The sequence below is a fragment of the Marmota marmota genome, unplaced genomic scaffold (genome assembly GCF_001458135.2).
Source record: "Marmota marmota marmota unplaced genomic scaffold, marMar, whole genome shotgun sequence".
NCBI lineage: Eukaryota > Metazoa > Chordata > Mammalia > Rodentia > Sciuridae > Marmota > Marmota marmota.
Window position 1 is genome coordinate 25,545,079 of NW_026000026.1, and position 11,162 is coordinate 25,556,240.

Sequence of the window (11,162 nt, forward strand, 5' to 3'; positions counted from 1 at the left end):
AAAAAAAAAAAAAAAAAGAACCCCACCAAAAAAAATAAATAAATAAGATTAAAAAAAAAAAAAAAAAAAAACCCAAACCCACCAGACCCTGCAGCTTGGGAGCCTTCTCCGTGCTCCCAATATTGGACCTTTTCAAGGCCCCTGCAGGAAGAACTCCTTCCGCTTGGCCATCCTTAACTTTCTCCAAGTTGACTCCTTTCCATGCACACTTAAACTCTGAAATCTCTCCCCAAGCAATAAGTAACCAACTGCACACCAGGCCATTGTCACCACTCCAAACACCCAGGTCACCTCCAGCTCCTCCTTCTTTAGCTTCACCTCTCCCTTCACACCAAGAAGCACATGCAATGTTCTCTTCATTTATCTCCTCCTTCCTAGTCCCCCCACCATGCCCCAGCACCCCCATCTGCTTTCTGTCCCTCCTGCTAATGTCTCTAGTTGCCAAATCCTGAGATACATCCCAGCCTTCACCTCTTTGACTTCTGTCACCTGGTGGACTCTCCCTTCTCCCAGAATCACTCTCACTTGTATTCCAGAATCTACCCCTCTTGTCCTGACCCCTGCTGCCATTTTCCTCCCACCTCCCAGGCCCCTGTTGCTCAGCCTCATATCTCCTCCCCTCCTCTGTGGGGGCTCCCAGCACTCCCTCTGGATCTCCCTCCTCAGCCTCAGCATGGAGGCTCCAGGCCTCCCCTCCGAGAGCCTCAAGCCTGCTGATCTTGCAGTCTCCCAGATGCTGTCTCCTGGGTGGCCCCCAGGCCCCTCAGATTCTGCCTATGACTGTACCACACTTGTCAGCTCACCCCCCACAAAATTCTGCCACCTGGGCACCTGAACCCTAGCTGCTCTGCAACTTCCAACCTCATAGTATCCAATTAGCGAGGCCTGCTGGCTCTTCCTGCAAAATATCTTAAACCCATTTCTACCCTCTCTCCCAGGACAACTGCAGTGACCTCCCTGAGCTCCCCCCTCCCCCACCCCCGGCCCTCAGCCATCCCCTCAGTCCTTTCTAAGTGCAAAGATGTCCTCCTCAGAATCCTTCCAAGGCTCCTGTTGCCCCTCACCCTGGCCTCAAAACCCTGCAGAACTGCCCTTCCCGGGCCTCCTCTCTCGCCACTCCCTTCCCTCCCTAGCTTGGGTTCTTTCACTTTCTAAATACTTTGTGTGTTGCCTTAGGACTTTGTACATGCTGTTCCCTCTTCCCCCTTGCCTGGCCAGCTCCTGTCAGCCTCAGCTCAAACATCTCTTCCTCAAGAGAGTCTTCCCTGGTGCACTCATTAATTTAATGCATTTATTAAGCACCAACTCAGTGGTCTCCCAAGTCATCCCCATGGGAGCCAGTATGAGTTCCCCATGAGTTTTCCTGCCTGAGATGACTGTCTCCTTACAGCAGACTATGAGCTGCACAGTGCCTGGCATACAGTAAGTAGGTGCTCAATAAGTGTTGAACAGGTAGATGCATGGCTTATCCCTTAAGCTTTATTCACTGTAGTTCAAAAGAGGGGGATTCTGGGGGCTGGCCCTCCCTATCCCTCAACCCACCACTAATATACATATGTGACTCCGTGGCCCCAACAATATGTGACTTCTGGTGCCCTGTACCCATGGGATAAAGCTTGGCCTTCAAGGACATTCATAATCTCTCTTCAACCCGTATCTTCTTCCTTAATTCCTCTCCCCTTTCCCCCAGCACATACAGTCAAATATGAATTCCATATTTGCAAATTCTCCTGCTTGCCAAAATGTATTTGTATTCCCCAAATCAATACTTGAGGCACTTTTGCAACCATTCATAGATATGCACAGAATGACCAAAATGTCAGTTGCCCAGTGGGGACATCTGAAGCTGAGAGCACTGCTTTCTGTCTTCAGTTCCCACACGGTGAACATTGTCCCTTCCATAGTCTATGTAGTGCCATATGTTTAATATTTTGTGAGTGATGTTCCTATTTAGAATGACCCCCAAGCATAATGCTGAAGCGCTGTCTAGTGTTCCCTAGTGCAAAAGGCCACCATGTGCCTTAGAGAGAAAATTCATGTTAGATAAGCATTGTTCAAGCGTGAGCGATAGTGCTCTTGGCCATGAGTTGAATGTTAATGAATCCAGTGTATATTAAAGAGTGTCCTTCAACAGAAACACATTAAACAATGTTATGGACTGGTCAGTTGAAGAAAATGCTGTGACCAGAGAATTGCAGAAACTTAGCCCTGTATTTCCCCATGTGTGTGCCTTAGAGAGAAAATTCATGTTAGATAAGCTAATAATGGTGTCATATTGGCTAATTCAGTGTTTGTGAAGACTTAACAGAACATAACTAACTTGCATAACAAGAATCTGCACTGAGGCATACATGCCCAACCCCTTGCTGATGTCAGACATTGCACTGTTTTTGCCATTGGTGTCTATTATTTTTGTTTTCGTGCTGGGCATTGAACCCAGGGGTGCTCTATCCCTGAACTACATCCTCAGCCCTTTGTATTTTGTATTTTGAAACAGGGTCTTGCTAAGTTGCTGAGGCTGGTCTCAACTTGCCCTCACCCTGCCTCAGCCTCATGAGTCACTGAGATTACAGGTGTGCATCACCATGCCTGGCTTCATGCCTATTAAGTTTTGCTTTTGATGTGCTCTCTGGACTGTCTCATCTCAATATCCTTAGTTCAAAGATAGGTGTACAATAAAAGAATAACAGAGAAGAATGCAGCAGATATAATGCAAACTGATGTCTCTGGTTCCATATTTTGCCTCAAGAATCTCTCATCTGGGGGCTGGGGCTGTAGCCCCAATGGTGGAGAGCTTGCCTAACATGTGAGAGGCACTGGGTTTGATCCTCAGTTTCACATATAAATAAATAAATAAATAAAGCAAGCTAAAAAAAATACTCTCTCATCTGAAAAGTAGGAGGCTAATTAGAACCAAGTTTATTTATATTATTAGTATTTATATAATGTGACTCATTTAATCTTTTGGATCTAAATTCCCTTTTATAAAAGGAAGGAAGATTAATTCTTAAAGTCCACTTAACTCAATAATTCCATGGTTCTACAATGGACTCATATACTTGTAATAAAGATTTGTTAATATTTTAAAAAGAGATGTTCTCTGCCTCTGGAAGATTTCTCCTGTTTTATTGTCTATTAATCTTATAGTTTTATCTCCTACCCATGTTTTTTTTAATTATCTGGAGTCCACTTTGTTGGTGGCAACAGGTAGGGACTTAGTTTCATGATGATCCGGATAGCAAACCATTGCCATTATTGATATGCCATCACTTTATTTATTTATTGTTATTTATCACAATCCATAATTTGGGACATGACGATTTCTGATCAGCTGATCACAGCTGCCCTCTGACAGGATTGAGTTCCTTGCGACCCAGGCTCATATGTCTTGCTTCCCATCAAATCCACAGCTCTTGCTAGAATATAGTAGGAACCCAAAGACTATGGGAGGGGGAAAGGGAGAGCCCCAGAGAAGGATTCAGAGCCAGGACAGTCTCTCATCCCTCCGCACGGCCCCCCAAGTGCCCCCGCCCTGCTCTCCTTCAGGCCTGGGCTGTGTACAAGGGCAAGCACTTGGAGGGTACTGACAAGGAGGACCCCTCCACCTGGAAGACGAGGCTCCGCTGTGCCCTCAACAAGAGCATCGACTTCCGCGAGGTGCGCGAGCGCAGCCAGCTGGACACCTCCCACCCCTACAAGGTCTACCGGCTGGTGTCTGACCACACCTCCCGCCCAGGTACCACCCTGCCCCTAAGGGTAGTGGCCGAGGGTGGCTCTCTGGGCAATGATGGACCTGTTGAGCTTGAACTCTGGGGAATTTAGAAGGCGTTTAGATCTCCCAGTTTCCCTGTTAGAAAAGGGGGAAGGGCTGGGGTTGTGGCTCAGCGGGAGCGCTTGCCTAGCATGCGTGAGGCACGGTTCCATTCTCAGCACCGCATACAAATAAGTAAAAATAAAAGTCCATTAACAGCTAATATATATATATATATATATATAGAAAAGGGGGAAGCAGGGGCTGGGACTGTAGCTTGATGGTAGAGCGCTTGCCTAGCACATGTGAAGCATGGGGTTCAATCCTCAGCACTCCATAAAAATAAACCAATAAAATCTACAACTTTGGTAGTTGTCCATCTACAACTACCAAAAAAAGAAAGAAAGAAAGAGAAAAAGAAAAAGAGAAAGAAAAGGGGCAGGTCCTGCAGTGAGCTGCTGTGCTCTTGACTGGGGTGACCTTAATTGAGGGGTCCTTTTGGGGCCCTGGGAACAACAAGCTGTTCTTGCTCCATTCAGTTTCCAAGGTCCATGCTTCTCCTGCAAAAGAGGGCACTCCCTCAAGTCAACAGCGACCCCCTGGAGAAGCAACTGGGCCTGCCTGCAGGGGACATCAGGTCAGTGTGGCCTTTGAGCCCCTGAAGACCTGTGGGCTCAGTCACTGCTCAGCGAAGCCACCCCGTGGCCTTCTCTCTCTCTGTGATCTCCAGCAATATCATTCACCTCATCCCTCCATGAACCCACCCATCCCCCCACCAGCTCTGCTTTCTTGGTACCTGTGGCCCCCCTCCCCCACCAGCCCCAGCCCCATCACCCTTTGACCTCCCCACCTCTAGTGTGCCCACTGTCCCCCCCCCACTCCATCTCCATCATTCTGTCTGATCACCTCTGTTATCTCCTCCCCGTCACCTCTCCCCATCATCTATGGGTCATTGCTCTGTCCCCATTCCCCTGTCAGCTCCGGCCCTTTCTGTGTCCTTAACGTCCCCATGTCCCCATCAGCCCCTGTTCTGTGGCTCTACCTCCCCATCTCCTTCATCTCTAGCTCCTTCACCTCCATGTTCACCTCCAGCACTTCTCTCCCCAGCTCTGATACTATCACCTTCAACACCCCTATCTGCTCTTTGGAGTGGGGAGGGTCTTGAGTTCTGAAACTCCCATCAGCCAGAGCTGGCCTTCAGTCTGCCAGACCTCCCCCTCTCCAGGTGGCATCAATCTAGCAAGCCTTGGGGCCTTGGGTCTCCTCTCTACTTTCATGGCCAGCCCTTTCTTCCAATGCTCAGGATGGCTCCAGATTAGCCACAGAAGATGAGGACAAGGAGCAGCCCCCAAGGCTGGCCCAGGAGGGCTCCTTGCCACCAGCCGCCCTCCTCCCAGACCCTTTGGCTGACCACAGTAAGGACTGGGTCTCCTCACCCGCCCCAGCCTCCTCCCTGGCCTCCCCCTGGATCTCCAGGTCCAGGAAGTCAGGGTGAGGTTGTGTCTGACTGCTCCCCTCCTTCCCCAGGGTACCAGGCACAGGACCTTGGACACCCCTGGAGCCCAGTGCCCTGTGAAGACTTCAGCAGCCCTGGTAAGGAATCTAAAGGCCCTCTCCTAAAATAAATAAATAAATATCCTCTCCTCTGACCAGTGTGCAGAACTGGGGAGGTCTGGGGATAGGGCCAGCTAGCTGTGTCTCCTCCCCCACCGGGACTCCCCAAACAGCCACAACACCTAGCATTCAAGGACTTAAGTTTGTGTCAGGCGTCTTTCTAAGTTCTCCCTATAGACCTGCAATATAGAGGCTGCCATTGTCCCCATTTTACATATGCAGACACTCGACCTTGCTCAAGGTCACACAGCTAGTTACTAAAAGGTCACAGCTCCTAAGGGGCAGTGGGAGAATCGAATCCAAGGGCTGCAGAGCCCGCAGCCCGAACTCATATTGAACTGTACTGCTGCTCCTCCTACCACTGTGTTATTGCCGTTGCTGTTATTATTTCAACCAGTATTAAATCTTTGCTGGGAGATCCTAGAATCCCGAGATCTGGGCTAGGAGAGCCTCAAGGCCATACCCTCCCGTACAGGCGGTCCCAGACCCTGTGCTTTAACCACAGAGCTCGACTACCGGTTCGTCTCCACTGGAAGCTATCATTTTACTATCACCACTGCTAGAATATTATTGTGACTGATTGGGAGGGAGTGACAAATTCCCGAAGTGGGAGCCAGAAGGACCTCCCGGTGCGCCGCCCGGCTGTGTAGGCTGGTGGCAGGGGAAGAGGTGGCCTGCCAACGCTCCGCCCGCGCCCTCTCCCTGGTGCCCGCAGATTACTGGCTGCACGTGCGTCTTTTCTATGGTCCGGCGCTGGTGCGCGAAGCCACCGCGCGCACCGCGGAGGGCTGCCATCTGAGCCCCGGGACAGCCGCCTCCGCCGCCGCCCAGCGCCTGCTGGGGCCGCCCGCACGCTTGGCGCAGGTTCACTTCCCCGAGCCGCCGCCGGGCGCCCGCGTGCTGCGGCGCCTGCTGCCGCACCTCGAGCGCGGCGTGCTGCTGTGGGTGGCGCCCGAGGGCGTGTTCGCCAAGCGTCTGTGCCAGGGCCGCGTGTACTGGCGCGGCCAGCTAGCCCCGCACCGCGCTCAGCCCAACAAGCTGGAGCGCCAGCACACCTGCCAGCTGCTCGACACGCGCCGCTTCCTCGAAGGTAAGCGCGCTGTAGCTCCGCCCTGGACGCGGGACAGAGAGCTGGGCCGGGGGCGTGGTCACGCGGTAGCCAAAGGAGAGTGGGCATCCGAGAGGAGGATGCCGGATCTGGGCCCAAGCGTCCTGGGCTTGGGGTGAGCATCGAAACAAAGGTCACACAGCTCAGAAGCGCCAGGGATGGGAAAGAACATGGACATCAAGAGGGCTGGCCACAGATCCCTATCTGGGTCTATAAGGGGCGTAGGCGCCGGCATACTGAGGCCCTTAGATCTGTGACATAAGCCTAGGACTCAGGTACGTTTATTGGCATAAGAGCGCGGGGCATGGGGTGGGCATCAGAGCACTGGGCAGACATAGGTGAATAACAATAAGCATGGAGTAGGCCTAAAGACCTGAGAGTGGGCATAGGGACACCAGGGAAGGGACATGAACGCAGAAAGTGGGTGCAGATGTGGGACATAGCACAGGCACAAAAAAGCTGGCCTAGGACATGGGCACCCAATGGGGATGTGAGCTTACAGAACCTGGGCTCAGGATACAAGCACAAGGTGGGCACCGGGTGGGACGCCTGCTCGGCCAGCCACAGTCCCAGCCCCACAGTCCTGGTGCTTGCAGAGCTGCACGCCCACCTGCAGGATGGACGTCCCGAGCCGGAATACCAGATCCGCCTGTGCTTTGGCGAGGAGTATCCGGGTCCCCCAGACCAGCCGGAGGAGAGGCTCGTCATGGCTCACGTGAGTCACTCACTCCCTCCATCCCAGGGAAGAACCACACCCTCCAGGCCCTCCTGTCCCTCTCCATACCCAGCCCCACCCCACCCAGACCTGTATGGCCCTCTGATATATATATATAAGTGGGTGTGGGGACAAGGCTGTCACTAGGGCTGTGACTTCCCATGGAAACAGAGAGTTGACTGCCTCCGGTCCGTCCCCACAGGTGGAGCCGTTCTTTGCCCGTGATCTGCTCCTGCATGCCAGGCACCTTCACCCTGGCACCCCGCGGGGACCCCAGCAGGGCATCCCGGATGGCCTTTGACAGTCAACCCTAATCGGGATGCTTCCCCCTCTCCCACACACTAAAGGAAGCCCCACCACGGGGTGAGACACCCCAACCCTGTCCTCACTGAACCAGTGGACTTGGGGCCTCCCCCGCCTATTGCCCTGATAGCGGACAGCTTAGGCGATGGTGGCCTTAACTCTCCCTGAAGGGAATGGATCCTGGAACGCCCAGCGGGGCGGAGGCCCGGCTGCTGGGCGCGGAGCATCAGCGGGAAATAGAATTCGACCTTGAGGCCCCAGGAAAAACAGTAATGGGGTTAGAAATAGGACTAAATCGCCTGTTGAAAGTCCAACACGTCAACAGCTGCTTAGAGCTAGTCTTATGGTGCCATTGGGTTCATTTGCTTAAAGCCTAGTTGACCTCAGGGTGGTTCAGAGTGGGAACAACCAGTAGCAGTTGCTTGGCCTCTGAGGGACTCTGGGCTTCCAGATCCTTCCTCCCAACTGCTGCTAGTCTCATTCCTTTATCTGAGGGACAATGAGGGGGAATCCCGAAACAGAGGATTTGAACCCTGGGTTTCAGATGCTAACCACTGAACCACCAGCACAGTCTTTAGAGAGTGAGGCAGGATCCCAAACATAACCCTAAGGCAGAGGCCACAGTGGCAATCCAGTCCCTCCCCCAGCCCCACTCATCTTCACAAACTGTGAGTCGTGGAGAGGACTGGGAGGATTCCCAACTGGAAGACTTAACCTCGATGTTAAATCCCCCCGCCTCATGGGTAAAGCAACATTTTTCTTCCTTTTCTGATTTCTGACTTTATTTATAGGAATCCTCTTACAGATGCCAACATAATAAATCTTTTAGTGATGCATTAATAAGTGCCTGTGTGTGTGTTGCTTCGGATTTTGCCCAGAGCCTCATACATGCTAAGAATGGACCGTATCAGAGCTAAACCCCCAGCCAGTAAGTTACTTTCATGGGAATAAAACTGTAAGATTTAACAAGGACAAAAGTCAATTAATAGCTGGCACCGTGGTGCATGCCTATAATCTCAGCAGCTTGGGAGGCTGAGGCAGAAGGATCATGAGTTCAAGGTCAGCTTCAACAATTTAGCAAGGCCCTAAGCAACTCAGTGAGACCCTGTCTCAAAATAAAATATTAAAACAGCTGGGAATGTGGTTCAGTGGTTAAATACCCCTGGGTTCAATCCCTGGTATTAAAAAAAAAAAAAAGTCAATTGTTGCTGGTTTTTCAGTCACTAAACAGACTTTTTCTTTTTTTTTTCTTTTCTTTTTAGTTTTCTCTGTCTTTTTTTTAGTTGTTGATTATATGTGGTGCTGAGAATCAAACCCAGTACCTCACGCATGCTAGGCAAGCACATACCACTGAGCTACAGCCCCTCAATAGACATTTTTTTGAACACCTATTCTGTTCCAGGCCTCTTTCCAGTGTCCAGTGCTGAATACTAGGGATAGAGCAAAAATAGCACAATCCCTACTGTCTTGGGGTTCACAGCCTATATTCCTGTGACTGTACCCTAATCTCAGGAGAGGCAGCCCTCTCAGAAGGGGTAGTGTTAAGGAGTTAAAGAATCCTGAATTCAAATCCTAGTATTATCATTCACTAACTGCGTAACCTCAGAAAAGTCACTTAACTTCTCTGAGCCTTAGATCCCTCTTCTATTCAAAATAAGCTATGAAGACCTCCAGATCAGAGTTGGTCCAAGGAGTAAACATAGTGAGGGGAGTGAGCTGGCCTGACACAGAGTAGGTGACCACTGTCTTGGCAGTGGGCAAGAGGGAGGATACTGACCCATCCTCAGAAGAGCTGTCCTCTGGGCCTGAATGGTGTCTGTCCTCCTGGACCCCAGCTAGAGGCTGCAGCTGGGGTGCCTTGGTGCTGCCTTCTGTGTAAGAGAGCCTGATGACCCCTCACTGTGGCCCGGATTGCTGAAAAGTTGCCAGCTCCGTTTTAGAGATGGAGAAACTGAGGTTTGACCAGCATTTTCCTGAGGCCTCCTGGGAGGATCTCTCTGCTCAAATGTCTGTCCTCCCCACACCTGGCACTAGAGGGCGCCAGGGCTCACAGAACTGGGCTCTGCCTCTGCTGGGCGCCCTCCCCCAGGGCTGGCCGACAGGGTATGTGTGGCCTCCCGGGCTCAGGGTGGCAGGAAGGAGGTGATAGAGGAGGAGAGGAGAAGCTGGACCAGCGGTGGGGACTCAGAGACCCCTGTGGCTTCTCTCTGTCACCCTCTACCTGTCTCTGGTGGTCTTAGCAGTGCACACCCTACCCCACCTGGCATCTCTACCTGTCACTGTAGTCCCTGCCTCCTCTCTGTCTCTGAGGGTCTCTTTGTTTCTCTTGGTGTCTGGCTGATTCCAACCCACCCTGTTGGCCACTTGCCTCTGTGTAGCCCGGGTCTCTCCCTGGAGGTGTGTCTGTGCATTTTGTCTGTCTGTACCTCCATCTCTGCCTGCTTCTCTCTCCCACTCTCTCCCTCTCTCTGCTTCTCTGTTTCTGCCACTCTCTCTTTTTCTCTGTCTCGCTCCATCTCACATCCTGTCCCTCCCTAGCTGCTACCACCCAGCACATGTGGGCTGAGGGTCTCCATCCCTTCCCTCCCACCTCCTCACCCCTGGCAGCTGCTCACAGGCCTCTCCTGCCGGCCCCTCCTGGGGCTTGCAGGGGGCGGTGAGGGAGGAGGGCCCGGTAGGCTGTTGGGCCCACCCCTTTTTGCCTTCCCAGGCCGGGAGGCTGGGCCAGTGGCCCTTTTAACCAGCCCGCACAGGCTGCTCCCGACGCCAGCCCTGGAGGCCGTGCCTGGCCTCTGTGGTCTCTGCAGCCACCAACCGGGCCAGCCTGGCCAGCATGCAGCAGCCGCCGCCACCACCACCGCCTGGGCCCTTGGCCCCGGGCACCGAGCCCACCAAGCCCCCCTACAGCTACATTGCCCTGATCGCCATGGCCATCCAGAGCTCACCGGGGCAGAGGGCCACGCTCAGTGGCATCTACCGCTACATCATGGGCCGCTTTGCCTTCTACCGTCACAACCGGCCCGGCTGGCAGAACAGCATCCGCCACAACCTGTCTCTCAACGAGTGCTTTGTCAAGGTGCCCCGCGATGACCGCAAGCCAGGCAAGGGCAGCTACTGGACCCTGGACCCCGACTGCCATGACATGTTCCAGCACGGCAGCTTCCTCCGTCGCCGCCGCCGCTTCACCCGTCGGGCAGGTGCAGAGGGCACCAGGAGCCCTGTCAAGGCACGCCGGGGACCTGTCAGGGCCACCAGCCAGGACCCCGGAGTCACCCACACCACGACCAGCAGGCAGTGCCCATTCCCACCAGAGCTGCCAGATCCCAAGGGCCTAAGCTTTGGGGGTCTGGTGGGGACCTTGCCAGACAGCACGTGCCCAGCAACTGCTGATGTCACCAGGCCTCGGCTGCCCGTGGAGCCCAAGGAGATGTCCACACCCAAGCCTGCAGGCCCAGGGGAGCTCCCAGTGGTCACTTCACCCTCCCCGTGCCCAGCGTTTGGCTTTCCTGCCAACTTCTCTGAGGCCGAGGGCTTTAGCAAAGCCCCCACGCCCGTCCTGACCCCCGAGGCAGCTGTCGGGAGCGGCTACCAGTGCCGACTGCAAGCCCTCAATTTCTGCATGGGCGCCGACCCGGGCCTGGAGCACCTGCTGGCCTCTGCAGCGCCCTCCC

At 53.4% G+C, this 11,162-nt stretch overlaps 2 protein-coding genes across 3 annotated transcripts in view; both read left to right on the top strand.

The window, feature by feature from the left end:
• The window catches only part of LOC107139017 (interferon regulatory factor 4-like), a 9,839-nt gene extending 1,508 nt beyond the window's left edge, over positions 1 to 8,331 (top strand). Inside the window, exons 2-8 of the mRNA XM_015481799.2 lie at positions 3,547 to 3,736; positions 4,291 to 4,388; positions 5,055 to 5,166; positions 5,279 to 5,344; positions 6,081 to 6,455; positions 7,070 to 7,188; positions 7,391 to 8,331. Of these exons, the coding sequence (XP_015337285.1) occupies positions 3,547 to 3,736; positions 4,291 to 4,388; positions 5,055 to 5,166; positions 5,279 to 5,344; positions 6,081 to 6,455; positions 7,070 to 7,188; positions 7,391 to 7,489 (1,059 nt within the window). The 3' untranslated portion in view covers positions 7,490 to 8,331. The remainder of the gene's footprint in view (positions 1 to 3,546; positions 3,737 to 4,290; positions 4,389 to 5,054; positions 5,167 to 5,278; positions 5,345 to 6,080; positions 6,456 to 7,069; positions 7,189 to 7,390) is intronic.
• A 308-nt stretch (positions 8,332 to 8,639) lies between these two features.
• Positions 8,640 to 11,162, top strand: part of Foxs1 (forkhead box S1) — a 4,687-nt gene continuing 2,164 nt past the window's right edge. The window contains exon 1 of one of the 2 annotated variants that reach the window (XM_048811128.1): positions 8,640 to 11,162. This exon is cut by the window's right edge and continues 3 nt beyond it. In XM_048811128.1, coding sequence (XP_048667085.1) covers positions 10,325 to 11,162 — 838 coding nt within the window. In that variant the 5' untranslated portion in view covers positions 8,640 to 10,324. The other variant, XM_048811127.1, reaches the window with a different exon arrangement.